General features: G+C 39.6%; 2 protein-coding genes across 5 annotated transcripts; both read left to right on the plus strand.

The window, feature by feature from the left end:
* Nucleotides 1-1,180: 1,180 nt before the first annotated feature.
* On the plus strand, nucleotides 1,181-12,622 carry DNAJC18 (DnaJ heat shock protein family (Hsp40) member C18). Of its 4 annotated transcripts, XR_014493654.1 has the most exons (9): nucleotides 1,181-1,242; nucleotides 2,624-2,810; nucleotides 3,746-3,891; nucleotides 4,879-5,064; nucleotides 6,080-6,192; nucleotides 6,725-6,834; nucleotides 9,837-10,009; nucleotides 10,443-11,359; nucleotides 11,941-12,622. XR_014493654.1 is itself a non-coding variant. In XM_083372516.1 (8 exons), the coding sequence occupies exons 1-8, from the start codon at nucleotides 1,206-1,208 to the stop codon at nucleotides 10,580-10,582; spliced, it is 1,092 nt and encodes a 363-aa protein (XP_083228642.1). In that variant the 5' UTR covers nucleotides 1,181-1,205; the 3' UTR covers nucleotides 10,583-11,366. The 4 variants fall into 4 exon arrangements, 3 of the variants coding, with proteins under 3 accessions (XP_083228642.1, XP_083228643.1, XP_083228644.1); XM_083372516.1 differs by lacking the exon at nucleotides 11,941-12,622 and having other exon boundaries at nucleotides 10,443-11,366; XM_083372517.1 differs by lacking the exon at nucleotides 11,941-12,622 and having other exon boundaries at nucleotides 1,200-1,456; nucleotides 10,443-11,366.
* A 6,022-nt stretch (nucleotides 12,623-18,644) lies between these two features.
* SPATA24 (spermatogenesis associated 24) lies at nucleotides 18,645-26,907 on the plus strand. The gene is made up of 6 exons (XM_083349147.1): nucleotides 18,645-18,881; nucleotides 22,094-22,159; nucleotides 22,566-22,696; nucleotides 24,660-24,730; nucleotides 25,008-25,110; nucleotides 26,621-26,907. Exons 1-6 carry the CDS (start codon nucleotides 18,801-18,803, stop codon nucleotides 26,709-26,711), a joined length of 543 nt encoding a protein of 180 aa, XP_083205273.1. The 5' UTR covers nucleotides 18,645-18,800; the 3' UTR covers nucleotides 26,712-26,907.

Here is a 26,907-nt window from a genome sequence, read left to right on the forward strand (position 1 = left end):
CCGCTACTCCTGTTCGCCCCGGAGGCCAACCGGAGGGGCGGGGGCCGGGGGGGGGAGGGGCAGAAGAGCCGGCGCAAACTGCGGCGACTGCGCCTGCGCGACCGACCCTCTCCCTCTCCTACTTCCGGTCCACGGCGAAGCGCCGGAAGCCGCAGGCGGAGGCTTCTGACGTACCATGGCAATCAATAAAGCAGGGGGTCTTCAAACTTGGCCCTTTTATGACTTGTGGACTTCAACTCCCAGAATTCCTCAGCCAGCAAAGCTGGCTGAGGAATTCTGGGAGTTGAAGTCCACAAGTCATAAAAGGGCCAAGTTTGAAGACCCCTGCAATAAAGAGTTATATTTGTAGCTTCAGGCTTGACGCCAGGGGCCTTTGGCGCTGTCCCAGCTGGCTTCTTTTTCTTGCAGACGTGTCAATATCCAAACTAGGTAACATCGTTATGATTAGCACTGATGATGTTTCCTGCTTTGGGTAATGAAACGTCTGCAAGAAAACAAACCAGCTCAGAGAGCGTCAAGCAACCCTCAATATAATGTCAATGTCAAACGTGAAGGCATTTTAAAGTACGCCATGGCGGTGTTTCTGGCCGAATCGTTGGGCGAATTTCATCTCCTGGTTTTCTTTAGTACGAAAAAGTCGCCCGGAGGACTTTCGCCATAAAGGTGACCCAGACCGTGTCACATCTTCGGTCGCGGCCATTGCAAGCCGTAGCCAGGCCTGAATCTTTTGTCTACTTTGTGGAATATAAAAAGCCCTCACGCTTCTCCGTGCATGAACCGCAATAAGAGAAAAAGAGCTCCCTCCACGCGGCGGAACTGACCCACAAATGATAACATGCTTGCGTTTTCCCTTATTCTCCCTTCGGATGTTGAAGCAATGGGCATTCTTCACGATTCTTCTCTATGGGCGTCAAAAGGGGTGCCGCTCTAGCTCTCTATCTCAATGGTTAAAAGCGTCGCATGGTTCGATTTAGAAACTCCGGAGTGGGGGAAAAAAAAAATCACGCTCATTGTCTGAAGAGACGCGCTTTTTGCAAGCTACACACGGAGCGCGCGAGCCGCCTGGAGTTCGCGAGGCTTTTGCACACCTGGGAGGGGCGGGGCAGCTGCCGAACACGGGAGGACTACATTACCCGGCCTGCACTGGGCTCGCATTCTCGTGACCCTCCCGGCTGCTTGCTGGATCCTTACTAGCCAGATGGAAAATGGCAGGACTGAGCCCCGGGGATCGCTGGGCCGAAGGTACCGGTAACCCTCCGCGCCTATGACGCGGCCAGAGCTGGGAGAAACAGCCGGATTGGGGATTTAAATCTTCTTAGAGGAGGGTTGGTGATCCAAGAGCTCAGGTTATCAGAGAAGAGAGCCTTGTCATACATCACAGACTGACCGACCTACTATGGCTCCGGCTTTCAATCAGAGGGATAGGAGGAGGACACTTTTCAGACGAGAAATGCAAGTGGGGAAAATGGAATTGATAGTGCTTTAGGAATGCAATGATTCTCTTGACAGATAAATTGTATAAAAAAATACTGAATTTGCAAAGTTTGTGAGTTTGCGTAAAAAGCTATAAATGTCTTCCTCTGGTCTGCGTGGTCTTTGCAGTTTTTCTTAGTTCAGATATAGGTGTGGGTGTGTTTATTTACCAATGAAGGACAATCGTTCATGCATGTGGATTGCGTCAATTTTGTGCTGCTCTTTAAAGATAAATCGCCTTTGAAGTGCATTTTTCTTGCAGCAGATAAATATAGCTAGCTGCATGTTGATAGGTGTGTGTCGGATGACGGAAGATTTGAGAGGAGCGAAATAATGCAGCTGGGTAAAAACGGGAAGTGTTGCTTGGATGAGATTTGAGAATGAAAGTTGCCTTTAGTTCTGGGGAACCAAGGAAAGATTTGTAAAATGCAAAACAGTGACGGAAGGAAAGAAAAGGAAATGACGTTTTGAACTTTGGGAGGATTTTACCTACTGTGAATTTGGGCCAAGAGCATATACCCAAGAAGTTGCAGTTCATGCAACTACATAAAACTTTAAGGAAAAACTTTCACATAATATAGTACACTGGCTGAACATATAGGGTGACTAGAAATAGAGCATAAAAATAAAATTGTATTTTTTAATCCACGTTACTAATTAAAATCTTTGGTTGGCATGCATTGCTGTTGGACCATATATTAGAAATGAATTGAAATTTACTTTCAGTTGTCCTTCTGTACCATAAGAAGAACTTAGGTTTCCAACAAAATTCACACACTGACAGACGTGTGAACTTGTTCCAAAGATCCAAATCTTATGTGATGGTTCCTTGGGAACTGCTGAATTGCCATCCTTTCATATTATCTTTTCAAAATGTATTTTTTAAATATTCTTTGTAGTAAACTTTCTTGAAAAAAAGAAAAAATAATTATCACCAATTTTTAGAATTTAAGCAAAAGAAGATATGGAGAGATGGGTGTATCATGATTTTAGGGGACTTCCGGTTTTCTTATCCATTTCTGTATGTGGTAAGTTAATGGCTCACAATAAAATAGAAAATATATATCGCTGTGCAGGGACATTTTAAAGTATGTCATTTGTGATCCACTTTGGCAAATATACATACATAGGAAGGCTGTCATTGTTTCAGCATTAATTGATGAGCTGAGAAGAAATCCATGTCCATTGGAGGAACTAAGAAACAATTTTGATTGCTGTGGCTGTAGTGACTGTATGAGAATGAAAAAGGAACGTATGTGTGATAATGGAAGAAGCCAGTCAACATTTGGGGAAGGCAGCATGACCTACACCAAGGAACAGTTACTTGGAGTTCAAAGGTAAATAGGAACTTGCCTAACTAGAGTATATTCATACTTGTTAGGCCTGCAGACTGTTTAATTAATAAATTTATAAAACTAATCTCTATATTCTCCAATCTGGTGCCCACCAAACAGCTTGAGCTGTGTATCTTATTATCTGGGAATTGTTTAATTAAATCTAGGAATTATGAAAATTGTGGAGCAAGATATTTGGAGAGCTCCTGATTTGGGAAGTTCTGTTCACTCTGAGCATGTTAGCTTGTACACACAAAATTTAAGTTAAACCAATTCCATTGCATTATTGACTCCAGATAATGGCTTAACAAAGAAATTAACTCTTCTGTTTCATTTGGTATGGAGTCATCCATATCTTATATACTGTATTGTACAGCAGTTATGCCAGTTTTGAATAACATGGGATAGCATACAATACTACATAGTCTCAGAAGAATAGTAGTTGCCCAGTTCTGAACATGAGATTACAATTGGCTTAGTGTATTGCTTGACTATAGAAATAGATCTTGGTTAGCAAAAGTTGATAGATGATCTAGGAAGCATAAGACAAAGGGTTCTCACTGAGGCATCTGTACATCAATTATAAAAGCAGTCTTGTGACCCAATCTCCGCCCCTTACATTTGTGACAATGCATGTCAAAAAGCACTGGAACTGGCACCACAAAAATGCAATACAGGTTTTGTCTTGTGAAACCCCACCTCCTTTCTCTCTATGGGTGCTCACGTTTTAAATGCTCGAGATATAACTTTAACTTGGACTGCACTTGATGCCCACGAGCAGCTGAAAACCTTTCTATCAGTGAAGCAGATCTGCAGTGTGTAACAAAATTAGAAAAGCACCTTATTAGGTTGGAAGGTATGCTTCAGTATTAATAAGAATTTGTAAGCTGTATTTGGGGAAAAGTAAAAAAAAATAAAGAATTGTGCTTATTTTGTAGAATAAAGGAGAGTAAGAATTACTATGAAATTCTAGGCGTAGGAAGAGATGCAAAAGATGAAGAGCTAAAGAAAGCTTACCGAAAACTTGCCCTTAAATTTCATCCTGACAAGAATTGTGCTCCAGGAGCAACGGATGCATTCAAAGGTAGGTGAAACAGCTTGAAAGGAACCACAGCAAACTCTGAAGATCTTACAATGAACGCTATGTTGGCGAACAGGAAGAGATTTTTAGAATATGTTCCTACATACAGTTGTAGTATTGCATAATTCTAAGTGAAACACTAAGAAAGATTCTAACATTGTCAACTCTTAGGAAATAGTTGTTATCTGCATATTCCTCACATTCGCTTCTTTGTAAATATTCGACATCAGTGATTCATGTAACTTGTCAGTCTGAATTATAATCTAGATCATATGATTTGAAATTCCATATTTGTGTTGCCATTGAATACAAAAGGTGACTATGTGATGGCAGACCATGCGTAATTAAGAGAACAGTAAGGCAAGCACTATTGGGATCTCATTGCAAGGAAAATGTGCATCAAGTACAATAATAATTACCAGCAGGAAGGATGTGAAATGAATGCAATCTGTCTCATTTGAAAGTTATTCCAGTATGGGAGGTGATATAATTTTTTAATGTACCGTAATTGGCTTGTAAAGCCTCTGGTCTATTCCCAATTGTGTTTGTTCGGTATTCTGCTGAAAACCATTTTTCCTTCAGAAAGAGTTAATTTTCTATTTTCTAGCATCAGACTGGAAATAATACTTGGATGTTAATATCAGTAGGCCTAGCCTATAGAGGAGTTATGTCATGCTAGGATACAATCTTCATGAGAACTAGAGAGGGTCATATCTGAGACACTTTCTCAAATTACATTTCTGCTCACGACTCAGATTTCTTTTATCTAATCACTGAGTTGGTTATATTCCTCCTGTTCTTCCAGGTTATTTTTTCTACCATTACAGTTTCCCAATATTCAAATAATAGAATACACATATTAGACATTTCTGCTGGATATGGAACAAAAAGGTTGTTTGGTTGGAATTACTTCTATAGTATGGTTATGTATTTCATCAGACTTCGTTTCTTTTTTCATTGGTTTTCTTTATTTTCTTTTCCACTCTTCAGCAATAGGCACAGCTTTTGCAGTTTTGAGCAACCCTGAAAAGAGATCACAGTATGATCAGTTTGGAGATAAGGAAGATACTTTTTATACCAATGTGCCCAACCGCTATAACTATTACAGAGAATTTGAAGCGGATATAACACCGGAAGAAATATTTAATATGTTTTTTGGAGGGAATTTCCCAACAGGTATCTTTTTTTTTAAGCTGTGCTTTAAGGTACAACGAAAGCTGCTGTTCAGACATCTGCAAAAGCCCTTGCTTCATGTGGCCTTTAATTGCTAATGAAGCTACAGATACTGTTTTGATGACTATCTGAAGTTTCCAAAGAACTTCAGAAACTAGTTAGCTACATTTTCTTTAAAAGTGCTGCATATATGGCCACTCAATAGGATATGATGCTATTTCAACTACTAGACCATTCATAAAATAGCTTTTCTCAGTTGGCAATAGGCTGTTCCTATTCTTAATAGTGCTGTATTGGGTTTACAGTTAAAATTCTCATTTTTCCCAACTGGTATTAAAGAATTGTGGAATGTAATCAATATATTTGCAGGCATATATTTGTTCGTTTGTTTGTTAAATTTCTATGGCACCCATCTTAGTCAATTACTCCGGATGGCTTACATATGTTTGAGAACGCTGTTCTGCTTTATATGAAAGCTATTAAACAGACTCATACTGTAGCTGTGAGAAATCTAGTTTATGACAAGATCAAACAGCGTAGGAGACCTATAAAACAATATGGCCGTTACCGCTTTACTTTTACCGGTTTACTCTTTCAATTTTGGCATTATGCAGATGCTATTACATCAGTTGTGATAATCTCGACCCTTTGTGATATCACCAGAAACAGCAAAAATCATGCATTTCTACAATAGCACTGTATTCCTTTTTTTTTTTGCTTAGTAAGGCAAGTACTACAGATGCATGTTTAATCCCAAGTTCCACATGTAGAATTCTGCTCATTAGATGTTCCCACTACTAAAACATGCAGCTTCTTGAAAATCCACTCAGGGCAATGAGAACAGCAGAGGAAGTGTCTTCTTTTTAATGAACCGAAAGAGCTCTTGCATTTATAAAAAAAACAAGCCATGTTTGAAATTAGCTTTTTAAAAATGAATTGAAATCTTAGTTTCTTATGACACAAGCTAAACATCGTACAGGATAAAAACTGCACCTTCGTTCTACTGCTATCTCAACAGGAAATATACATATGTTTTCCAATTCTTCAATGGACCCCCCATGTTATCCACAGCGGAACAGACATGAGAGGACATGGACCCAGGATGAAGAGGAGGAAGAAATTAGACCACAGGTAGGTGGAGAAGGGACGAAGGCTCACCATCAGTCAGTTGCAAAAGGCAGCTTTACTTGGAACACTTTGCATCCTGCAATGATACATTTAATATTATTAAATAACAATATCTGCCTATCCCAGGTTTTTGGGAATGACTCCATAGTTGGACAAAAATGCCAAATCTAATCTAAACATCTGGCTGACTGTACAACCAGCCACAATAAAACTTATACACTGTCCAACTCTTAATGACTCTATAGATAATATTTCATCTACCGGTATTTATCATTGTCAAAAACCTAGAATCAAGACTGATCTCAGCAAATTAACTTGCATCCATAAACAAAACAAGCCTTCCAAAGTAAGAAACTATGAGAGATTTTGGCATTAGATTTATTTATTAATTTTTTATTACATTTTTGCCAGTACTGACTTTTGTTCAAAATTAAAATATAACTCCCTATCTGGGATGATTGAGTTACCATTGTGGTTTCCATTTTTGCCATATATTTCTTATTTGCTTTACTAACCGTAGTGTTTTCATTTTCAGAATACATACTCAGCATTTATCCAGTTACTACCAGTCTTTATTATAATAGCTGTATCAATAGTAACTCAGCTAATGGCTACTAATCCACCCTACAGCCTCTTCTTTAAATCGTAAGTCTAGATCAGTTTCTTTGTGTTGTTGGGATAATAGAGGTTACTTCTTGACACTAACTTTCCAACAACAGGTTTAATCGGTGCTCAAAGAGGCCTCTACTTTGTTATATATAAATAGTTAATTTGAAAAGCTTTTTATCTTGGAAAAGGCATACCCGTAGCTATACATTCCAAGCCAAAAACTTTTTTGAAGAGAGAACTTAACTTCTGTGCTGCAAATTATTTGAAGGATGGGACATTAAACCTATAAACTACTTTGACTTATTGCTCTATAGAAAGCAATATTGTTTTCATTAAAATGTGAGCATTATCTGAATACATTGCATTAAGATCCACAATTTTTATTTATTTATTTTAATTCCATTTATATCCCGCCCTTTTCCGAAGACTCAGGGCGGCTTACAAGCTTAGCAGTAGCCTTCATTCTATGTATATGCCTGCTTATTAGGGCTTTCACACACACCCCAAGCGGCATTATTACAAAGTCAGCTTATTGCCCCCAACAATCTGGGTCCTCATTTTACCTACCTCGGAAGGATGGAAGGCTGAGTCAACCTTGAGCCTGGTGGGACTCGAACCTGCACTAATTGCAGGCAGCTGGTGGTACTTAAGGAGGCATTAGCCCACTGCTCCACCAAGGCTCTTCATAGAAATCCATTTTCATATTAAACATTTTGATGCCAAAGAATGGATAGGAAATAATTAAACCATCTCCTCTGGGTTTTGTGCCTGCTAATTTTAAATAAAAACTAATCGGGAAAAATGCCGGTCTTACTTTATAAGTAGCCACTTTAAGTAGAATGTTAAAAAAAGAGTAAAAGCAAGATTATATGCCATTGCCATAATATGCCAACCTAGGAATTTTGGGAGTTGTAATCTTGATATATCGCAAGGACCCTGCTTTGTGGAAGGTTGGTTTATTGCATGTAAAATATGGTTAGCTACTATAAGCTACATTTAAAGCAGATAAAAAGAGCACTAAATAGAGGCTGGATATTTACTATTCTATAATATTAACATATGTAAATGATACTGGTCCAGAAAACCTGTAGAAATGCTTCCTTCCATGTGGTCCTGCAGTCTTCCTTCCCTGTAGAGATAGTCCTCAACTTACAACTCTAATTCACCCTTGAATTACAGTTGTAAATCATGCCAGTTGTTAGATGGATCACCACATGACTGTGCCAATTTTACGACCTTTTTTACAGCAGTCATTGAATGCAGTGCTCATTAAGCAAATCCATTGTCTGTAATAGTATTATTTCTTATTTTTGCCAGAAACTGGAAGCAAATACCGGGTTTTGGCCCCAAAAGAGTTGTAAATTGTAATCATGTAACTGCAGGATGATGCAGACAGTTTTAACTGTGGGCCAATTACTGAGTGCCCAAAATACAATTACATGACTGTGGGGGAGGGGAGGGGAGGACAAGGTGGCCGTTAGAATTCTGAATCCAGGTTGTAAATAGTCCTAGGGAGGTCTGTCACAACTTCAGACAGTCACTAAGCAACTGGTCATATGTCAAGGACTACCTGTGTCTTGTTTAAAACAGAGGCAGAATTAATGGTAACAAGTTTTAGAATCTTCTAAGTAGTTGCCCCAATACTGTAGAATCCCTTTCCCCATTTTTTTAGTAAGTTTTATGATGGTAGGATTTAAAAGTATTGTATGCCATTCTGTACTGGGCATGAAGCCAGTATAGATTATTTTTAAAGATATTACAAATAAAATCGATATCAAAGAGGTTTATCATGCTAAATTACATTAGTACTCTTCCAAAAGCATAATGTTGCATCTTCTCACAATTAGTTTTCATGTTCTACATCAGGGGTGTCAAACTGACGGCCCGTGGGCCGGATGCATCACGTGCAGGCCACACCCATCCCGGTTCCGCAAAGGCAAAAAAGTTACAATACATCATGATATGTCACGTGACGTGATCGAGTTTTTATGCCCTTGCTCTAGATCAGGGGTGTCAAACTCAATTTCACTGAGGGCCGCATCAGCATTGCGGTTGCCCTCAGGGGGCTGGGTGGGTGTGGCCTGGGTGGGCATGGCCTACTGGGTGGGTGTGGTTAATGTGCGTATGGCCTACTGGGTGGGCGTGGCCAGCTCTACATCGTTCGCATCAAGGGTGCCTATGGGGGCCTGGGCGGGAGTGGGACAGATCTGAGGGTCTCTGGCAGGAGGAGGGTCTCTGGGCCAGGGCCAGTGGGGCCGTTCCCTCCCCCACTGGGGAGGCCGTTCCCTCACTGTTTCCAGGATGGCTTCGGGGGCTGCATGAAACCACTTCGCAGGTCTGATCCGGCCCCCGGGCCTTGTGTTTGACATGTCTGCTCTAGATTGTGGTCCTGAGCCTTTCAGAAATGAGAGATGAAGTAAAACAAAAACTCATGATAGTTAACTACTGAAAAAAAATCAAAAACCTGTAATTCTTTTGGATAGTATTCAAAAGCCTTTATGTGTAGGTTATGATATATGGGGAAGAGTCTGACCTTTATAGGATTATATAAATGGATTAAAACAAAGAAATACATTTTATTGTGATAACAGAGTCAAAGCTTCCCCCGTTCACTGAGGTGATGCAGCTGCAGGTCAACCACTCCTGCTTTATCTTCAAGTTGCTTTATGTAAATACAGTACAGTAGCTTCCTCTGGTCCAAAAAATGTTTTGAGATAAAACAGTTTGTTTTAAGGAGTTGATTATTTTTCTTTCTGGCTATTTAATGCTTGATGTATCATTCCTGATCACTTTACAGGACACAGCTGTTTTAAAATAAACCAGAAAAAAGATGTTTTATAGGTGGCACTGCTTGGAAGACAGGATATTGGGCCTGGTCATAATCAGCCACCCTTTGCCTCTACTAGGGCATGTCAACGATTCCCTGGATTGCTTTCAGAGAGCAGGAAATGTTAAACAGAAATATTAATTGGAAAAAAATAATATTTATGGTTTGTAAAGAAGGTATTAATCTATTTCCTTCTTATTTCATACCACAGGTCTCTAGGGCACACTGTTATTAGAGAAACACAAAATCTGCAGGTGCCTTATTATGTGGATAAAAACTTTGAAAATAATTATCATGGAGAAGAACTTGAAGAACTTGAGAAACATATTGAGAAAGATTATATTGATTATGTCCAAACTAGTTGTAGGAAAGAAAAACAACAAAGTAAGTTTTTGTTCTTTGCATTGTTTCCAAATTTAGGTTAAAAAAACCTCACCAAGAATCAGATATAACAAGCTCAGCTGCCAAGAAAACTGTTGTTTAGAAGTGATATATATAACAAAAATACAGATAGTTCACTCTGCTGTTGCCTACTGACAACATGAAATCTATGTGTTGGATGTTAAGGATTTGTTTAAATATAGTTGTGTATGGTTCTGATACCTCAGCTGTATCAAACGATTCCTCTAATCACTCGGTTTTACAGCACCCACGGATGCTCTTCTGCCAGTTGTATCTAAGAATTATATTCATGCCTAACTTTCTGTGTATAAGTAGCTTTTCATTTTGACCAAGCCAACTCTGAAATTAATATAAAACATTATTAAATATTTTTTTCCCCGCAAAGCATCACTGAAGTATATAATTCATCTTTCAGAATCAGAGTTATCTAATTTGGCCAAGCTCTACCGAGATGAGCGACTGAAACAGAAAGCCGAATCCATAAAACTTGACAACTGTGAAAAGCTCTCCAACCTTATAGGGCTTCAAAGGAGTCGCCAGTTGGCAGAGGCGTGAGAGAACAACGCTGTCTGTTCTGTTGGCAGGAATTTCCATTAGACACTCTTTTATAATGAAGAGGAAAGGCAGAGAGAGAGAGAGAGAAAAGCATCCCATACGAACCACACACAGAGAATCATTATATTCGTGGAAACTGTATATGGACCGAGACATAGAAGCAGCACTTGCTGTAGTGTATACAGTACATTTCGTTTCAGGGTCCAGTAGTTTTTCAGTGTTAGTGACTCTTCGTCTAACCTTCATTTTGTTATGCTCTTCCTGTGATACTTTGCCACTGTTTAAGTGCCAAGTAGGTGCTTTGCAGGATCACAGCCATCATGCTTACTGAGCCTATGGTTTCTCAACTTTTACCTTGCAAGACATCATAGAAGAGGAAAAAAGATGGGATTTCATTTATGTCTGTATAAAGACATGCACAGTGCGAATATATATGCTGTACAGACGTGCAGTTCAGTTTCAGGAGAACTTTACAGACCAGTGTCTTAAGGATATACTGAGGTTGCAATACATAAAGCACTTGGAAAGCCTGAAGTCCTGCATGGAGATTCATCATCTAAAAACAATATGAAAAAAATGGGGAGAGAAGACAAAGCAGGAACCGGAGCAATAATTCCTTATCTGGCCAATGGATGAGGATGGATTGGGATTCCTGTTGCCAGATGAGATTGTACACAAAGAAAGAAAACAGTCTTAGTTAGGTCTCTATAGAGCATGATGTAATGTACTCTGAGAAGCCAAACCAGGTGGCCTCACAGATGTCAGAATGTGAGCGAGGTTCCAACCTTTGGCCTATTTATTTATTTATTTATTTTATTTTATTGCATTTATATACCGCCCTTTCCCTGAGGACTCAGGGCGGTTTGCAGGGAGTTAAAAATCAACCATACAAAAGTTAAAACCCAATTTAAAAAATATTAAATCAACCCTGTACTATTAAAAACCCCAATTAAAATGAATGTCTCTTCAGCCTGGGCCCGAGAGCTCAAAGAGCCAGGTCTTCAGGCCCCGGCGGAATGATCGGAGGTCGGGAGCAGTCCTCAGCCCCACCGGCAGCTGGTTCCAGAGGGCAGGCGCTCCCACTGAGAAGGCCCTATCCCTGGGTGGCCTAGACTAGAGGAAGGTTCTAGGCCAGGGGTAGGCAACCTTGGCTCTTTTATGACTCGTGGACTTCAACTCCCAGAATTCCTGAGTCAGCTATGCTGACTCAGGAATTCTGTGAGTTGAAGTCCACGAGTCATAAAAGAGCCGAGGTTGCCTACCCCTGGCCTAGAGGAAGGTTCTAGGCCAGGGGTAGGCAACCTTGGCTGGCTCATGAATTCTGGGAGTTGAAGTCCACGAGTCATAAAAGAGCCAAGGTTGCCTACCGCTGTTCTAGGCAGACAGGTGGAATTTATTTCCATGTAAGTAATATAGCATTGTGACCTAAGTTACATTTCTATAAGCCTAAGTAAGCTTTGCTATCACAGCAACTTAGTCTGGTTCTTTCCAGGTGTGTTGAGATTGGAACACATTATTTGTTTCCCAAACTCTGAATGTGTGTGGAGGTGCCATCTAAGGAATATGTTACCATAGTATGGTCCTGGCATCATCTGTGCTGAATGTTTTGTTTGGAAGGGCCTACTAAGATCCAATACACAAATCTGGGTGAATTTGTTTGCAAAGGCCTTTTCACTTATTGCATACATAAGCAAAATGGCTGTAGCTATGGCTAGCTTTCAAATGAGGGTTCCAGCTGAAGTTTTATGTTCCCTCAGTGAATATTGCCTGATTACAAAGTCGAGAGATAAAATCCATACCTTTTTAGGGTCTGTTGGCAGGAAACATTTGGCATAACTTTATTCTACAAATATTAATGGGTAGCCTTTTCCATTGGGCTATGATAGAACAGCAGCTACAGTGTTTGCTTCTTGTTCCTCTTGTAAAGCTTTTGAACACAGGGTGGTAAATAATTCCCAACCAAAAGAAAATGTATAATAATCCTATGAAATATGATAGCTTTGAAAAAATAGCATTATATCAGCCCATCATGAGATTAAAGATTTTTTTATTGAAAAGTTTTATCATACATTTTATTTAACAATCCCCCCTCCCCCTCCCCTATCCCTCCCTCCCTCCCCCTCTCCCCCTCCCCTCCCCCCCCCCGACTTCCCAGAGCTAAGTACAAGGTATAAAAAACAAAAAAACAATCATAAACATCCATATGCTAACAACCATAAACTCTAAAATCTCTCTCTCTCTAGCTCATATAGGATAACTACAAACACTATTAATATAAAATATATAAAAAAAGAGAAAAGAAAGGAAGACTTATTCAAATGCTACATGAAACTTTTTAGTCCCATATTTATTCTGGATATACTCGATCCATTTTCTCCACTCCATAATATAACGTTCTTGCGAGTGATCTTTCAAATAAGCCGATATCTTTGCCATCTCTGCCAGGTCAGAAACCTTTAAGGTCCATTCTTCTATAGTCGGCAGTTCCTCCTTCTTCCAATACTGACCTATTAAGAGTCTTGCTGCCGTAATTAAATTCAGCATCAACTTAGTGTCCACAACTGTAACATCTGTAATTATTCCCAACAAAAAAAGTTGCGGACAAAACTTTATCCTTTGCTTAAAAATCTTCTGCATATTCCACCAAATTTTTATCCAAAAAGCCTTAACCTTTTTACAAGTCCACCATATATGAAAATATGTTGCATCTTCTTCACCACACCTCCAGCATTTAGGCTGATAGTTCGGATACATACTTGCAAGCTTTTTAGGATCTAAATGCCATCTGTAAAACATTTTATAAAAGTTCTCTCTTAAATTTTGAGCTTGTGTGAATTTTACGTTCCTCACCCAAATCCTTTCCCACGTGTCCATTGTAATAACTTCTTGGATGTTTTGGGCCCATTTAATCATACAATCTTTAACAAGTTCTGTTTCTGAGTCAATTTCTATCAAAGCAAGATATATCCGTTTAATATGTGCTGGACCCTGATTTCTGATTTGCTTTATCAGATTTTCATCAGTCATTGTAAAACCAGTTTTCTGATCTTCTTTCCACCTGGCCCGTAGCTGAATATATTGAAACCAAGTTTGGACAATCTTCTCATCTCGCAAGAGGCTGTATGGTTTCAGACACCAGACATTTCTTTCCAAACTTAAAATCTCCTTATACGTAGTCACATCATGTTTAAAACCAACATTTATATTTTCTATTGCGTGTTTTGGGATTGCCCACAATGGTATCTTGCAATCTAACTTATGTCTGTACTTCTTCCAAACTCTCAGCAATGCCTGTCTTAAAATATGCACTCTAAACACATTGTCTACCTTCTTATCATACAACAAATATGCATGCCAGCCAAACAACAAATCATGGCCCTCAAGATTTAATAATCTCTCTTGTGTCAAATTAATCCAATCACTTATTCCTACTAATGCAGCAGCTTCATAATATAGTTTAAGATTGGGCATTTTAAGCCCACCTCTCTCACGAGTATCCTGCATAATCTTAAGTTTAACTCGTGGCTTTTTCCCTGCCCACACAAATTTATTGATACCTCGCTGCCATTCCTCCAAATTAGAATCTTTCTTAAGAATTGGTATCATTTGAAATAAAAATTTAGGCAGGACATTCATTTTCACTGCTGCGATTCGCCCCAACAAAGACAGTTGCAATTTTTCCCAACTCTCCATTTCTTTTTGAATTTTCCCCCATAATTTTTCATAGTTGTTTTTATATAACTTTGTATTAGAGGGCGACAGAAGCACCCCCAAATATTTGACCCTTTTAACAATCTCGAATCCAGTTAATCCTTCTAAGAGAGCCTTTTGCGAAGCTGTCATATTTTTGGCCAGAATTTTAGTTTTTTGTATATTAACTTTAAATCCAGAAACCTTCCCATATTGCATTATTATCTCCATCAGGTCCACAACAGAGTTCTCCGGCTGGGTCACTGTAACAACCAGGTCATCTGCGAACGCTCTCAATCTATAATCCTGATCTCTAATTTGTATACCCTTAATTTTTTCCGAATTCCGTATTTTAACCAATAATATCTCCAATGTTAACACAAATAACAAGGGCGATAACGGACACCCTTGCCTTGTGCCCTTCTCAATATTACATGCTTCTGTCAGGCTATTATTAACTATAATTCAGGCAGTTTGTTTTTGATATAATGCCCTAATCGGTTGCAAAAAATTTTCCCCAAAATTCATTTTATCTAGAACTTTCATCAAAAATTGCCAATTCAATTGATCAAAAGCTTTTTCAGCATCTAAAAAGATTAGCGCCGCAGGGATCTGGTTGTTCCTCTCCAAAAACTCTAACACATCAACTATATGCCTCACATTATTTTTCATTTGCCTACCACTAATAAACCCCGTTTGGTCCCCATGAATCACCTGTTGCAGAACCCTCATCAGTCTATTAGCCAACACCTTAGCAAATATCTTATAGTCTGTATTTAAAAGTGATATCGGTCTGTAATTTTTAACTTGAGTAGCATCTTGGTCTTCCTTCGGAATCAAAGAAATAAAAGCAGTTTTCCAAGACGGAGGCACCTTTCCCCCCTTCTGAATTTTCTGGAACAGTTCCTTTAACGGTTTTATCATCTCTAATTGTAAATTTTTGTAATAAGCCGCAGTCAAACCATCCGTACCTGGCGCTTTATCCACCTTCAATTCCTTAATTGCTATAAGAATTTCTTCTTCTGTTATCAATTGGTTAATCCCGTCTTTTTGTACTTGCGTAAGGACCGGGATGCTAGCATTCTCCAAATATACATCAATATCTTTTTCATTAATCTTCTCCTTAGCATATAATTTAGAATAAAAATCCACAAAAGCTTCCTTAATAAGATCCTGTTGAAACACAACCCTTCCCTTATGCTCAATTTTATCTATATTAGAAGCCCTTTGCTTTTTCCTCAGTCTATAAGCTAGCCATCTACCTGGCTTATTAGCATTGCAAAAGGTGTTGTGCCTGGCAAACCGCAGATTGGTTGCCACTTGGTCAGCCATTAATTTATCAAATTGTCCTCTTAATAGCTTAATAACCTCCTTAATCTTCACATCCGCTGGATTCAAAATCAAAGCCTTTTCTTTTTCCTTAATTTCATTCTCCAATTCTTTCCTCCTGGCTTCCAAAGTACGTCTGTGTTTATTATTCATATATATCAACACCCCTCTCATATAGGCCTTGCTAGCATCCCAAACCATGTCCATAGAAGTATCCTTATTCATATTAATTTCAAAAAAGTCCTTCATCCGCTGTTTACATTCTTCCACATTTCTCTGATTTCTAAACAAATTCTCATTTACGCGCCACGAGCGCCTATCTCTATTCTCCTTATTAATCTCTAGCCAAACTGGGCTGTGATCAGAAATAGTTCTTGCACATATCTTCACCTTCTTAATCCTAGAAAAAAAGTCATTAGTCAGCAAAATAAAATCGATCCTGGAAAAAGATTGATGTCTGTCAGAAAAAAAAGTATAATCCTTTTCATGCAAATGTATATCACGCCAAATATCTCGCAGTTCCAAATCATCCTTCATTTCAAAAAAGGATTTAGGCAGTCTAGCATGACTTGGAACGCGCTTAAAAGAGCCAGCCTTGTCCATCTGTACATCCAAAACACCATTCCAGTCCCCCATAAAAATAAACAATTTATAATCCAACTGAGTAAGCTTTGTGTGAAGTAAACTAAAAAAATCAGCTTGTTGTTGATTAGGAGCATATAATCCAACTAAAAGCAACTCTATCATAACGTATCTGCCATGCTTATCTGCTTCAATTAAGTCCGCTGTTAAAGCACTTTTAACATAAACAACCACTCCATTTTTCTTATTCATTGCAGAAGCAACAAATTGCGTGCCCAACCTTGAGTTCGATAAATACTTTTGATCCATAACCCTAATATGCGTTTCTTGCAAACATATAACATCTATCTTTAAAGATTTTAATTATTAGATGAAAGGAGATAAATGTGGCCTAATCCTGTGCTACGTTGTAACACGATGAATAATCATAGTTAATAGGTATGCTTAAAGAATTTGTTCTATCACATTGAAATCCATTGTTTATCTTTAGTGTTCCTCTCACAGTTCACTTGACCCCGCACATCCCAGTGTTGCATCCTTGCTGAAAGGTGCAGGCTTATACAAGGAAATATTCTTAAGACGCCTTTCAGGGCTAAACAGTTCTCATAGATGATATCTGATATTAAAATTTATTTTGAAAGACTTCCTCAACTGCGTTTTACAAACATACTGCAAATTGCAGGAAAACCAAGCTTCTGGATTTTGATAGCCAAAATTAACTATTTTGTCATCAGCCCATTTGGCAATAGGTCAATCTATAGCAGATTTTTGCATAAACTGGTTCAGCCTTTGTGAAATAGTTTCTTTTTAAATGTTCCTCAGACATGCATGAGTTCTGAAAAAATTCTCATTTACTTTCACCTCAATTTTTTTTTATTTATTTAAATGTTTAAGTTATTGGTGATATTTATTTCTCTGAATGTACATATATATTGGCAAAATGGTAATTACATGATAGCATTGAATCATTACTGTATAGTTCACTTTTTTGAGAAAATATTTAGATGTGTAACATTCCAGAGGATTAATAAATAAGATGCTTTCCTTATATAAAGAAAAACATTGTCAGAGCAATTTGTGAGTTTGAAGTAAACAGTTCTCTATTAATTTGACCACACTCTTCAATAATTTCAGTGCATCTTGCTGTTGAAGATTTCACCCTTGGATTGAGAAACAAAATTTTGTGTGTTTATGGTGTGTTTTATACACAAATCATTAAATGTAATGCTTTAAAAAGAAACCTAGTGGCTGTATTGTATGAAAATTTTAAAAAATGAAATAAAAAATATGAATATAAAAACTCCCAGATTTGTTGCATTTTCAAGGAGGGGGGGGGCTGGATCATTGGCTATCTCTAAAATCATTGGCTATCTCTAACAGAGCAAAATAGCGCCATCAAGCGGATGCTGTTAGAAGCCAAAATAAAGCGCATTTTCTGAATCCAAAAGATAATTCTGTTCGCCACAAACTAGGCAACTGCACTTTCTTGAAAAGCAACGTAGCTAGTTTACGGTTGTGTTTCAGTGCAACTGTTCTAGGACTGCGTAATAAAGCCATGCTTCCTCAGGTAGGCCCAGGTGGTGAAGAGCAGAAAGGCGCAGCGTTCTTTGATGTTGATCGAAGAATTTTTGGAGAATGAGAAAGTAAAGCCGGAGAAAGAAATAGCAGGCCAGACCAGAAATGAAATAGAGGCTTCCCAGCAAGGAAAGGAAACAACCCGATTTTGAATTTCTTTCTTCTTTTTTTTTTGCCTTCCAAATCCCGACGTAGCATCAAGGTTGCAGCGCGTTGCGCGAACCGAGGCACTCGGATTTATTAGAAAGAATTCGGCCTAGAGAGGGCCGTCCTCCGACCGCCAGGCAGGCAGGCAAGCGCCACGGGAAGGCAAACCGCGACAGCGCTCGACTAAACGCTACTAAATAGCAGGGGACATGGCTTGTATATTAGCTTAGCCAGGAGTCTTCAAACTTGGCTCTTTTATGACTCGTGGACTTCAACTCCCAGAATTCCTGAGCCAGAAGAGCCAAGGTTGCCTATCCCCGGTTTACCTAAGCCAGGGGTAAGCAACCTCGGCTCTTTTAGGACTCATGGACTTCAACTCCCAGAATTGAATGAAGCAGTGGGAAAGTTTGAGATGATGCTCTCCCCTCAGCAAATAAATAAATAAATAAAAATCCAATATCTGTGTATAGTGCAGGGGTAGGCAACCTTGGCTCTTTTAGGACTCGTGGACTTCAACTCCCAGAATTCCTGAGTCAGCATAGCTGACTCAGGAATTCTGGGAGTTGAAGTCCATGAGTCCTAAAAGAGCCGAGGTTGCCCCTGACCTAAGCAAAGCGGTACACTACACTTAGCTCAAACTCGGCCCCTCCCTTTAGATCCCGAAGAGTTCCATTTTCGAACGGAGGGGAGGAGTTTCGTGCCTTCAGCCAATAGCGGCTCCCTCGTGAGTATTCAAAACGAGGAGCCGCCGCATCTCTCCCGCTTATTTGGGAGAGGTTTTTTTTTTTTTGGACAGCGGGAGAGGGGAGCGTCGCAGAGGGTTGGTTGTCTTTAGGGACATCTCTTAAGACTGAGGCGCTGGGGCCGAGTGGGCGGAGGAGGAACCCGGCGCTCAATGGCCTCGTCCGCGGCAGTCCAACAGTTGAGAGATCTGATCGAGATCCAGGAGGCTTTACTGGACAAACTGAGACGAAAGGTTGGGCGGGAGTTTGGGGCGGAGTGGGGGGGGGGGCGCAACGAGGAGAGCTACTCTTCGTGTTTTACACTACACACTTTATTGTCGCTTTAAATCCGGGGTCTTCAAACTTGGCCCTTTGATGACTTGTGGACTTCAACTCCCAGAATTCCTCAGCCAGCGTGCCTGGCTGAGGAATTCTGGGAGTTGAAGTCCACAAGTCATCAAAGGGCCAAGTTTGAAGACCCCTGCTTTAAATGTACGTTCATCGGCGTACATTAAAACGATAGTTCGCTGCATACAGCTCTCAAAAGGGTCGCCGACCTCCAGCGTACACTGCGCGTGACAAAAAAAAATTGTATATATACCAACATGTGTTCTGTGACGCAGAGAAACAACAGAGTCTCGTTCAGATGTACACGCGTATGTGCGAGAAAGACGAACCTTGCGAGTTTACCAGACGGATGGCACAGGGAACAAAGCTGTTACCAGAAGCTGGTAGTCCTGCTGGAACTACTTCGAAACCTCCTCCCAGAGGGGAGCAACAGTAAAGTGTGTGTGTGTGGGGGTCTCTAACAATGCTTCAAGCATTGGGTTGGGCAGCTTCCCTCAAATCTCTCGCGCTTCCAGATGTGTTGGACTGTGAGAGAAAGCTGAATTCAGAAGTTTGGGACTTTTTAGTCCCTGCATACTTGGAAATCTGGGCCAAGCAGCAGCCTGGAAGTCACTTGGGTCTGGCCAGGAAAGGGGCAGGAAGCCCTGTAGCTACCTGACACAGTAGCACTATACCAGGGGTAGGCAACCTCGGCTCTTTTATGACTCATGGACTTCAGCATAGCTGACTCAGGAATTCTGGGAGTTGAAGTCCATGAGTCATAAAAGAGCCAAGGTTGCCTACCCCTGCACTATACACAGATATTGGATTTTTATTTATTTATTTGCTGAGGGGAGAGCATCATCTCAAACTTTCCCACTGCTTCATTCAATTGGCTGCATTGGTTGCGCTTGCCAATGAAGTCGGGTGAGAGCGGGATGGGGATAGTGCATCCATCCTTGGCCTTCTTGACCTCTTGGTGGCTTTTGCCACTCCATGATATCCTTTTAAACAAGCTGCAGGATTTGAGACAGGGCAGTGTTGCACTGGTTCAGTTCTTTTCTCTGTGGCTGGTTCCAATCAGTGTTGATAAACGATAAGAGGTCCAACTCATGGCACTCCTTTGTGGGGCGCCACAGGGCTTGATTCTCTCATCGCTCCTTTTTTGACATCTACGTGAAACCGCTGGCTGATCACGGGATGAAATATCATCAAAGCATCTCCCTCCCTAGTGACTCAAGTGATGCTGTAGCTGCCCTCTTGCGGTGCCTGGAGGCCGTAAGGGCTCTGAATTGTGAGGCCCTGTCCTCAGTCACTCTTGCCCTGGTCATTTTCCATTTGGATCATTGCAACGTGCTCTACACGAGGCGACCCTTAAAGAATATCTGGAAGCTACAATTGGTCCACAATGCAGCAGTGTGGACAGTTTTGGAGGCCACTAGGGTGGCATGTGCTATACCACTGTTACGCAAACTACGCTGACTGCAGATCTGCTTCTGGGTTCAATTATCTGTAAAGCCCTCTGTGGCATGGGTCCAGGATATCTGAGGAGCTGCCTTGCTTCAATAAGATTTGCCCTCCCCTCCCCACTCATGCTGGCAGAAGAGGCCAATTGCAAACCCCATCAGCCAAGGAATTGCAGCTAGTGGGATCCAGAAGAGCCTTTTCTTTCATGGCCCCTGCCCTTTGGAACATCTTGCGGTGGGAGGTGAGATCCACTCCACTTTTCTGGCCTTCAGGAAAAGCCTTAAAACTTAGCACAGGGCCCTGAAAGAGAAGCTGTTGGCTGAGGTGGTTGATGCCGTAACAGAGAAGGCACCACCACTTCTCCGCTCGAAACCTGTGATTTTTTTTACAGGTGGCCCTCAAGTCACCACAACTCATTGAGTGACCGTTTGAAGTGACTTATGGCCATTTTTCACACTTAATGAGTGTTGCAGCATTTCCATGGTCATGAGATTTACATTCAGATGCTTGTCAACTGACCCATATTTATGACGGTTGCAGTGTCTCAGGGTCATGTGATCATCTTTTGTGACCTTCTGACAAGCAAAGTCAACGGGGAAGCCAGATTCACTTAACAACTGTGTTGCTAATTTAACAACTGCAATGATTCACTTAACAAAGGTGGCAAGGAAAGTTGTAAAATGGGCAAAACTCAACCAATTTCTCACTTAGAAATTTCTCACATAAATTCTGGGCTCAACTGTGGTCGTAATTCGAGGTTTACCTGTAGCTTGTTTTAACCTTTTGTCATTTTAATTGTTTTTATAATGATTTTTATGTTCATATGTTTTATTATGTTGTAAGCCTTTTCTGAAAACTCAAGCCTGGGTGTAGACCACTTCAGCAGGAAATATTTTTAATGCTAGTTATTGGGGAAAAACTGAAAAATCCAATGGGTAGGCAATAGAATTAAGTCTTCCAAAAGGGATGCTAAATATGAGTCTTTCACTCTGCATTTTGTTAAAAGAGTCCAGTATATAATCGATTACAAGTCACAATAAATAATAGAATAGTTGCATTCAGAGACTGTGACCTATCCTTCAACTTGTTGCCAAAGATGATTGATGACTGTGAATTCTGTCTCACGCATAAAGGATGACAGAGTGGGAAAAGGCCAGAGTATGATAGCCATTGCTAGAAACAGACCTCTGGAAACAGTGATCATTTCAGCAAGTTTTGTCATTCTTACAACCTCGCAATAGCCTGTAGGACACATTTAGACTCTATCCTAGATACCTAAGATGAACTGGTCACTCAGACGAATTGCAGGTGGTGTGTGTGTGTGTGTGTGTACGTGCTAATGAAAATAAAATTAAAAACATAATGCAGCTTCCTTTGCACATACTGTCAGAGTTAAAAGGCCATGAGGACAACTGAGAGAAACATCCCAAGTCATGCACTTCCAACCAGACAGTTAATTCCCTGGAGTAACAGGTTCCTAAGCAGCCATGTTGTGCTAACATAGCTGTAGTAATTTAAAATAGATAACAATTTTTGAAATAGATTGATTTTATATTTCGATGTGCTTAAATATACTCGGCTAAAGAGATCTAACTGCATAAAGTTGAGAGCTGATCTAATTATAAGATTCTTATATACAAATAATTATTTACAAGATGTAACATTTTTATAGATAAACATACAGAAAGAGAACTCAGTAAATAAGGAGGAATATGACGCGGTTGTGAAGAAACTAGAGGTGCGTAAGCTTTCAGTTACTAATCTGTGACCTTTCTTTTCTTGTGTAAATAAGACAGAGATAAGAAAAAATTCTCTGATTCTGAAAGAGCTGTATCCTAGAGGTCAGGTAAACTTTCCATGCATTGTTACTGTTTCGGATGGTAAGAATTACACTGTAAGATTATAATGGTTTCAGAGTTGCCTGATTACTTGAAAGTTGGTGAAAACAAATGTGATACATGCTGGTTAACATTTACCAGTCTATACCAGAGGTAGGCAACCTTGGCTCTTTTATGACTCATGGACTTCAACTCCCATAGCTGACTCAGGAATTCTGGGAGTTGAAGTCCATGAGTCATAAAAGAGCCAAGGTTGCCTACCCCTGGTCTATACCACCAATTCTTCCGTTGTACTTTAATTTACAGAAAGAAGAGAAAGAACATGAAGAGACAAAGAATACCTTAGCTATAACATCTGAACGCCTGGAGTTTGCCTTAGGAGAGATTGATATTTTGTCGAAACAACTTGATTGGCAGAAACAAGCATTTGACAAGGCGTAAGCTTGTAATGGAGTAGGGGAAACCCTATGTTTGGAATTGGTTTTATAGTTTTTATTTTACCCTCCTTAAATGATTTTTTATTTTACCTTCCTTATTTAACCCTCCTTAAATTACATACCCGTAATCTGTCTTTATAGGAGCCAGCCCTTGCCCTTCTCTCACCTTCTGATTTTGCTGGCAGCAGCTACGATCATCTGAATGCTGGGAAAAACAAAACCTGAAGATATGCAAAGTTAGGGCCACTTCAGTCACTGGTTTCAATAAACCTGAGCATAGTTAATTGCATTAAATCAGATGCTATTTATTTTTGGAAAAATTACCAAGCAGATTTGAAACTTATAACAAAGTTCGGGAATGTGGAATGTGGTTGGCTAATATTGAGGTTAGACTAGCCCCCAAACTCTTCAACTCACCAACCCTTTCATGATGTATCAGATTGTTCATCGACACTCTCCCAAAATATTTATTGTATGAAAATAATTTAATAAATGCTACCTTAAATAATATTTCTGTCAATAATAATAATCACACAGTAAGGAATAGTCCCTATTTATTAAACCAAACCTGTTGACAATCTCTTTCTGGATGCTGCCATTGGGCAACACCCAAATTAGGAGTCGCATATTAGAAGAATTAACTTATTACAACTATGTACAACAACACTCAATTCTACAAAGAACTCCATGTGAATTTGAATCGCTACAATGTGACATTGCACATATGAAATACACATTGCACCGCCCTGAGTCCTTCGGGAGAAGGGCGGTATAGAAATTCAATTAATAAATATAAAATGAATGGCAGAAGCTTAAAGGGAGTCCAGGGCCAGGAGGACTGAGAGAGGCCCTGCTCACAATAACTTCTGCCCTTGTAACTTCCACATTAGGCTACTGTAACATGCTGTACATGGGGCTGCCCCTGAAGACCATTCAGAAACTCCCAACTGGTGCCGAATGGGGTCGTGCGAGTAGTAAAAGGTGCCAGATACACAGCACATGTAACACCATTCCTGCATGAGCTGCACTCATTAACAGTGTGTTTCCAGGTGCAGCTCATGGTGCTGGTGGTTACTTTTCAAGCCCTACATGGCTTGGGACCAAATTACCTGAGGGATTCCCTTTTTTCAAGCATATCCATCCAACCAGGTTAGACAGAATAGGCATGCTATAGATCTTGTCAGCCAAAGAATGCTGGCTGATGGAGACCAGAAGATGAGCTTTTTTCCACAGTGGGCCCTGCTCTATGGAACATCCTCTCTTCAGAGATTAGAACAGAGGTCTTCAAACTTGGGCCTTTTATGACGTGGACTTCAACTCCCAGAATTCCTCAGCCAGGCACACTGGCTGAGGAATTCTGGGAGTTGAAGTCCACAAGTCCTAGATTAGAATGACCCCAACCCTGTTAGCCTTTCACAAGGCTCAAAATCTTGGCTATGTTCCTGAGGCTGAGGTGCTGCTGGATGTGTCAAAGGCTCTGCTTCCTGCTATACTGCTAAGTAGCCAAGCATCTCCTATGTATGTTTAATTTGTATGTTTTGAGTGGTTTTATTGGGTTTTACCATTTTATTTCAAAATGTTTTTAATATTTTTAAGGTAATATACATTTTTTTCAATTGTAACCCACCCAGCATCATTGAAATGGGCAGCCATAGAAATTGAACAAACAAATATTGGGTCAGTCCCATGATGACCCACTTAAACAACCAGCATGACTTAAGACCATGATTCCAGGGTTCAAATAGGATTGTAAATTGAGGATTAACTGTAACTCACATTGCTCTGCAGGTCAGACAATTCGATAGTTTCAGACATGAATCTGGTAGATTCTAAGTGATATGAGTTACAATTCATGTTACCCAAAATATGAATGCTTGGAGTCCCTCTTTCTACAAAAGTTAATAATGCTACTCAGTGCATCAAATATATAAATAAAACTGATCCATTGTTACTTGTCTTGTAGACTTTCTCAAATAAACAGTAAAGTGCTAAAACAATCACTTCAGAAAGACAAACTTATAAGCAAATGTACAGGTAAGTTTAACAGAAATTTGAAAGGTTTGAAGGGCACATTGATCTTTTTTTTTTAGGAAAACACCTCTAAATGCAAGCTTTCAAATAACATCTATATTGCAATATGATCGGTCTGCTTAATTTTTTAGGTACACAACTCTTAAATTTTGCTATGTAAGGTTGGGATTCTAAGGGCACATTGAGTGTTAGGAGTTGAAAGAGATCTCATTGAAACCCATAAATGGATCTTGAGACTTAGGAAGAGGAAAACTAAATGACTCCCAACTTCCCTTTGTAGAAATTGAAGCCCATATTCAGAAGCAGGAAAATATTCTGAGCTGCAAAGAAAACGAAATCAAGGAATTGCATTGCTTCGTCAACAAGCAAAAGCAAATCTTAAAGTAGGTACCTCAAGCTGGGATTTCTTTCTCTTATTCATTGTTAACTTCAGCAGGAGACAAATAACTTTGAAATACTTTAGCAAATTCAGTGAAATTGCATTTATTTATTTATTTAAAATATTTATATGGCTGCCCATCTTAGAACATATCTGACTAGCGGGATGGGCAGATAGCCACGGAGAGAGGCAGCCTCATAAATAATCTGGCTTTATGCCATGTGGGGCCTTAAAGGTTGAATTGCAGCTGGAAAGAAGCTGGGAGCCAGTGCAGTTCATCTTACAACAATATGGCAAACTGAGGGATGTCTAGCATTGTGTAGGCTGCAGCATGTTAGACCTGTTGTAACTTCTGAGTGGTGTTCAGGGGCAGCCCCATATAGAGCAGATTGTAGTAATCCAAACAGGATGACTGTGAGCAAAGCTTCCCAGTCCAGGAATAGGCATAAATGGCTCACAAGATGGGCAAAGATTCCTCCCAACCACACTTTCTGCTTGTTCCATCTCAGTTCCTATAGGTAGCATAGTTAAATTTTCCTCTTGATATAATCAATTTCTTTCAATATTAATCCTTGTTATATGTATATTGTTTGATTTCAGATTGTCCTCTGTTAGTTCCTTAGGTCTGAATAGGTAAACCGAAGAAAAAGCAGATGTAATATTTAATGGATCATAATATTCCTGCTTCCTGGGTGTATCTGATTTATATCCATGGTTGGTTTCCTAACTAAGTTTCCTGCTTTTCATTTGTTTCACTTCATTTCTATCTGCCTTTCTTTTGACAACTTCCAGTTTGTTTTCAGAGGTTCTAGGCCTGTTTTGATATTACATGGTTTTAACAAGTATGCTCTTCCCCTTTCTTTGGTATAGCCATGAGGTAATATTTAATTCAAAATTGCCATACGTTATGAAGTTATACTTTAACACTTTACTTTACTTTACTTTACTTTACTTTACTTTACTTTACTTTACTTTAATTTAATTTAATTTAAATTAAATTAAACATAGTTCATCTGGTTTCCTCAGACACTACAGTTGAACAAAATCAATAGAAAAGGGTGAGCCTCTTAGCAGTCATATCAAAGCAAGGGAAAATATGATGTATGAAGCCCAGGAGTTGAAGGATTGCTGTAATTCCTTCCTTCCTTCCTTCCTTCCTTCCTTCCTTCCTTCCTTCCTTCCTTCCTTCCTTCCTTCCTTCCTTCCTCCCTCCCTCCCTCCCTCCCTCCCTTCCTTCCTTTCCCAATAATGTATGATTATTATGACATCTAAACCAGCTCTATTACTGGCAAAGCACCCATATATCGTTTCTCTGAAGTAGAAGTGGTAATTAATCTTTTCAACTATATGTATATTGGGCAGGACTTTGTATGGGTATATTCATCCATTTATTTCTTTGACTTATTCAACACATCATACTCAGTCTGGATACTGATCTGATCTGACACCAGCAGATGTGGTAGGGGCTCTTGCCATATTGTTAATGGTTATGTATTATTTTTGTTGTTTTGCAGGAAACAAGCATCTGAATTCAAGATACAGATGCAACAAGAAAGTTACATAGCAAATGTGCTTGGAAAAAGGCACAAGAAAAAAATTAAGTAACTACAGAAGCATTTCCTTAAATTACTAGTTTAGGACTGCTTTTCTACTCTAAAGGATTTCCCAGGTTTTCTCACTGAAAAATTCACAAAATATCAACTTTTTATTTCTCATTCTTTTTATTGGGCCAAAATTGGATATCCTTCATTTATGTATTTGTCTAAAACAGTGGGAATAAAACACAGCTATTCTGAAATGA

Source organism: Vipera ursinii (genome assembly GCF_947247035.1).
Source record: "Vipera ursinii genome assembly, chromosome: 1".
NCBI lineage: Eukaryota > Metazoa > Chordata > Lepidosauria > Squamata > Viperidae > Vipera > Vipera ursinii.

Coding starts and splice junctions, on each gene's coding strand:
- SPATA24 (XM_083349147.1), top strand. CDS start 18,801: ATGGCCTCGTCCGCGGCAGTCCAACAGTTGAGAGATCTGATCGAGATC. Junction 22,697..24,659: donor AAACAAGCATTTGACAAGGC/GTAAGCTTGTAA, acceptor CTTGTCTTGTAG/ACTTTCTCAAATAAACAGTA. Junction 24,731..25,007: donor ACTTATAAGCAAATGTACAG/GTAAGTTTAACA, acceptor TTCCCTTTGTAG/AAATTGAAGCCCATATTCAG.
- DNAJC18 (XM_083372516.1), top strand. CDS start 1,206: ATGGCAGGACTGAGCCCCGGGGATCGCTGGGCCGAAG. Junction 1,243..2,623: donor CGGGGATCGCTGGGCCGAAG/GTACCGGTAACC, acceptor TCATTGTTTCAG/CATTAATTGATGAGCTGAGA. Junction 3,892..4,878: donor AGCAACGGATGCATTCAAAG/GTAGGTGAAACA, acceptor TCCACTCTTCAG/CAATAGGCACAGCTTTTGCA.